A 4,952-nucleotide genomic window follows, 5' to 3' on the forward strand; every position below is an offset into this window, starting at 1 on the left:
CCACCAACATGTATTTGGACCCATTGTCACTTTCTGGAAATGGCCCGGCAATATCCAAAGCTATTCTTTCAAACGGACTTACAAGATTGTACTGTCTCATAGGAGCCTTTCTTTTCCGGTAGGGTCCGTTACTTGTAGCAGAGGTAGTACATTTCTTACACCAGTCCTTCACATCGTCGGAACTATTCATCCAATAAAATCTTTCCCGAATTCTCTGAAGAGTTTTCTTTACACCAAAATGCCCTCCTGATGGACTGTCGTGTAACTGACGAAGTGCTTCGGCTACTCTGCTTTTTGGAATCACCAACTGTTTTCTCCTCACTGAACCATCATCATTTTCTATTACTCGTTTAAGCAAGCTGTCTTCCAAGATAAATGAGTCCCACTGGGCCCAATACGTCTTAACTACTGAGCCTAGGCTTGATATTTCTTGCCAAGATGGTCGACGATTTTCTTCTTTCCATTTTCGAGTCTTTTGTAAAACTGGATCTTTTTCTTGTTCTTCCTTGATCTTGGTAGGCGTCCACTCGTCGTTGACCACTGTTGTTCTTAGCACTGCTGCTTCCTTTGACTCCGTTTTGTTGCAATGGGAACACTCTGCTGGGCACGGTCTTCTAGATAGAGAATCAGCGTTCCTGTGGCTAACTCCGGCCCGATGCTCGATCTTGAAATCATATTCTTGAAGTCGTTCAATCCATCTGGCTATCTGACCCTCTGGATTCTTAAACTGCATTAACCATTTAAGGGCGGCATGGTCGGTTCGGATTAGAAACTTCCTTCCGTAGAGGTATTGATAGAAGTGTTCCACTGATTTTACTACTGCTAGAAGTTCTCTTCTCGTGACGCAATAATTTCGTTCAGGTTTTGAAAGCACTTTACTAAAATATCCAAGGACTCGTTCCTGTCCTCCTTGAATCTGCGACAGCACTTCTCCAATTCCCACATTACTTGCATCCGTATCTAAGATGAACTCTCCTTCTGGCAGTGGATACCCCAATATTGGCGCTGTAATTAAATGCCTCTTCAATGTTTCAAAGGCCGTTTGGCAGTCTCCATCCCAGCAATAATCCTTTGCTTCCTCTGTAAGTCGCGTTAATGGCTTAGCAATATCTGCAAACTTCTTAATGAATCTACGGTAGTATGTACATAGTCCCAGAAAACTTCTCACTTGATGTTTATCAGTTGGTTCAGGACATTCCTTAATGGAATCGATTTTTCCTTTATCCATGGCCACTCCTTGTTTGCTGACTATATGACCTAAATAATTAACTTTACTTTGAAATAGCTGGCATTCCTTGGGGTTTAACATTAACTGGGCAGATTTAAGTAGATTAAAAACGTCTTCTAAATTTTTAAGGTGGTCTTCAAACGTCTCCCCCAAAACGATTATGTCGTCTAAATACACCAGGCACGTTTTTCAAAATAACCCTCTCAACACATTTTCCATGAGCTTCTCAAATGTCGCAGGAGCATTACAGAGTCCAAACGGCATAACGTTGAATTCCCATAATCCAGATCATGTCGTGAAGGCCGTCTTCTCCTTGTCGGCTGGATCCATTTCTACCTGCCAATATCCAGACTTCAAGTCCAACGTAGAAAACAATTTACTTCCAGCTAATGTGTCCAACGTGTCGTCGATCCGAGGCAGAGGATAACTATCTTTCTTGGTAACATTGTTCAACAAACGGTAGTCCACACAGAACCTCGTAGCTCCATCTTTCTTCTTGACCAGGACCACCGGAGAGACCCATGGGCTCGTAGAAGATTCTATCACCCCGTCTTTCTTCATTTCTTGAACAATCCTTTCAGCTTCCTCTCTCTTCGCCTGTGGTAATCGTCGAGCTGTTTGACGAATTGACCTAGCGGTACCAGTGTCAATTTTGTGTTTGACAACTGTCGTTCTTCCTGTCTTTCCTCTTTTCGGTACGAATATGTCACGATATTGCCGAAGAAATTCCCTTAATTTCCTTTTCTCTCAGGGGCGGCTCCAGGATTTTATTTTTGGGTAGGCAAGCTACCGGGGGTCTGGGGGGTATGGAATATCCCCAGCTAAAGGGGGGCCTGGGGGGTCCTCCCCCAGAAAATTTTTTGGAAATGACAAACGAAATTGTGAGTTTTTAGGCTCTCTCTGACTTAATTTTCCAAACAACTTGTTAAGTGAGTTAATGCCTAGCTGGAGGTAACAATTATACTAATATATATTTTCCAAGAAACTTAATGTAGGCCTACCTCTATAGTCTAGTCTTATGTTATAAATTTAATAAACTTACCGGTACCTGATACAGAACTTTGTTAGGGTAAGTGCACTATGTGTATATAATGTATTTAGCCTAATTAGTATTGGGAAATAAAAACGACAAAATCAAACTGACGAGGCAAATCACACAAAATCTATTACACAAGTTAGTTATTCTTACAGTGTTCGAAAAAGGGTTGTACATATTATTTTAAAATGTTTAATGAATTGTTTAATTGAACCTTCTATTAAACAGAAAAATGTAACTGATGGAGTTCATTTTAAAAGGAACTTTAGTCTTCTCCCTTTTTGAGCGGCGAATTCGTCTACAACAATTTCAGGGTGACATAAGAGATTGTAGCTAAGTTCTCGTTCTATTGAAATCACTCCCAAACTGTGAAGTCTTTGCCCCATCATTGTAGATCTTAAGCAGTTTTTAATTCGTCTCATCGATGAGAAACTTCTTTCAGCTGTCGCCGAACTTACAGGCATCACTAGAACAACGGACACTATATATCTCAACTCATTGAATGAACCGAACGAAAAAAGCTCTTTATACAGATCTTCTGTACTTTTACATTTGGAAAACATAGATTTGCCTAAGTCACACTGTGCTTTTAGTTGAATGCAAAACTCTTCATCTTTTCCCCAAAATTTAGCAAAGGAACACAATTCTTTTGGATCCAGAAAATTTTGTGAGTTTGGATTATGTGATGATATGCAAGCTAGAAGACTTGAATTTTCTGAGAATCTCTTTTCCATTTCTTCTGAAATATTATCAACTATGCTAAAGAGTTCTGCTTTAAATTGAGTTTTTTTAGAAACCCTTTCATCATTGCACGTTGATTTCCCTTTTCCGGTAGTTTCAAAAACTAAAAAGTCAGATAGACTGCTGGATGGCGTCTGCTTTCTTATAGGTCTGTTTTCCACACTAAAGTCACTCACACTTCCTTGAACTTGAAAAATGTCTTGAGCTTTTTTGTATAACTCTTCAAACTTGTCATCTGTTCGCATCTTACATACGACTTTCTATTGTTGCTTTAATAAGTCTTAAGCTTTTCCCAATGTCAATGTTTGATGACTGTAGTTGCTTGGAAAGTATGTTTAGGTAGCATAAAATTTCGTCTAAGCAAACAAAAAAATAAATTACATCAAAAGAACGAAATTGGGTGAGGAGGCCTTTAGCTTCTGCAGCTTCTCTTGGCTTAGCTTTATTTTGAGCACATTTTTGCAGTGCCACTACAATTGAGCTAAACTGGGTTTTGAAAAAGTTAACTCCTTTGTACTTTGAGGCCCATCTTGTGTCGCTATGCTGGGGAACTTTCAACTTCTTGGTCCCACTTTTAGTTTTTACTTCAAATGAGAACAATTCATTGCGTAAAGTTGAAGCAGACTGGAAAGCATATATTGCTTCTAACAGGCCGAGAGTATCACCAACGGACTGTACAGGTTTACTTACATCGACAAGAACTAGGTTGAGCCTGTGAGCATGACAGTGTACATATGGGCAGGGGTTTCCCGTAATTTCCCTCACTAATGCCTGTACACCGGAAAATTTTCCAGACATAACGGATGCTCCGTCGTAAGACTGGCTGACACAGAGCTGAGTATTAAGCCCAATGTGGTTTAAAAAATGTTGTATTTTGTTTGCCAGAGCTAATGCGTCCAGCTTAGTCAATTGTACAAAACCAAGAAATCGTTCTCTTATCCCTGATTCTAAAACGTATCGGCAGCAAATGCTCATTTGTTCTTTATGGCCTTCATCACGAGCCTCATCAATGATCAAACTATAGACTTTGCTTCCATTTTTAATTTCTTCTACAATATTTCTTACTATTATATTAGAAGCTGCAGTCAGAATATCAGCTTGAATGTCTTTTGATGTGTATTTAGCATTCTTAGGCATGTTTTTCATATCGTCGTCCAATTTTCCATTTTCAAGACACAGTAAATTAATAAGTTCCTTAAAATTTTCAGAATTGGTCTCAAGAGGCAAACTTTCAGATTCTTCTTCTAATTCTCTGTTTTCGGTATTATCTTCTTCTCCAGACTCTTCTTGTTCAGAATCACCACTGCTATCAGGGGTTCCTTTCTGCTCAATCTGGGGCAATCGTGCTTTCACTTCTCGGTGTCCCCTTAAAGCAATATTTTGTCTGGCACAAAATAATGCACTTCTGACGATAGACTTCAAGCACTCTCGATTTTTTTCAATTTCTTTTGCGATTTGATCATTGATTTTGGTAGTAACAGCACCAGTTTTTTTAGAATCAATCCAAACTTTATACTTTGAAATGCACATTTTCCAATCATTATACCCTGTGTTGATAAGGACGTCATGACTTTTTTGTACTAAAAAATGTCTACAATAAAAACAAAACACTGCATGTTTGGTGATAGAGTACTCCAGCCAAGAAAATTTATCGTACCAAATGCTTTTAAAAGATCTAGAATTTCCACTAATGACCCGCCTAGGAAAATTTGTTCTTGGCTGCGTGGGCCCAGAACTACAGTCAATGCTAATGTCTATGATGACAGGCGGAGCCGCATTAGTTTTGTCCGGTAAGCCTATTGAGGAACATTCCGCCCCGCCAAGTCCTATTAATATTAGAAGTAGAAGTAGGCCTAATGTCTATACCTGTATGAGGCTGCTGACTCTGCTGAGGCTCTTCTAACCTGGGCCTTTTATTTTTACTGTCATTATCATCTGGATCACTTT

General features: G+C 39.4%; 1 protein-coding gene across 1 annotated transcript; it reads right to left on the minus strand.

Moving 5' to 3' along the window:
• Positions 1-3,251: 3,251 nt before the first annotated feature.
• LOC126891773 (zinc finger MYM-type protein 6-like) lies at positions 3,252-3,980 on the minus strand. The gene has a single exon (XM_050661049.1). It carries the CDS (start codon positions 3,978-3,980, stop codon positions 3,252-3,254), a length of 729 nt encoding a protein of 242 aa, XP_050517006.1.
• Positions 3,981-4,952: the final 972 nt, after the last annotated feature.

This window comes from Diabrotica virgifera, chromosome 1, assembly GCF_917563875.1.
Source record: "Diabrotica virgifera virgifera chromosome 1, PGI_DIABVI_V3a".
Classification (NCBI taxonomy): Eukaryota; Metazoa; Arthropoda; class Insecta; order Coleoptera; family Chrysomelidae; genus Diabrotica; species Diabrotica virgifera.

What these genes read in the sequence shown, in the direction of transcription:
- LOC126891773 (XM_050661049.1), bottom strand. Translation starts at nt 3,980, where the DNA reads ATGAGCATTTGCTGCCGATACGTTTTAGAATCAGGGATAAGAGAACGA.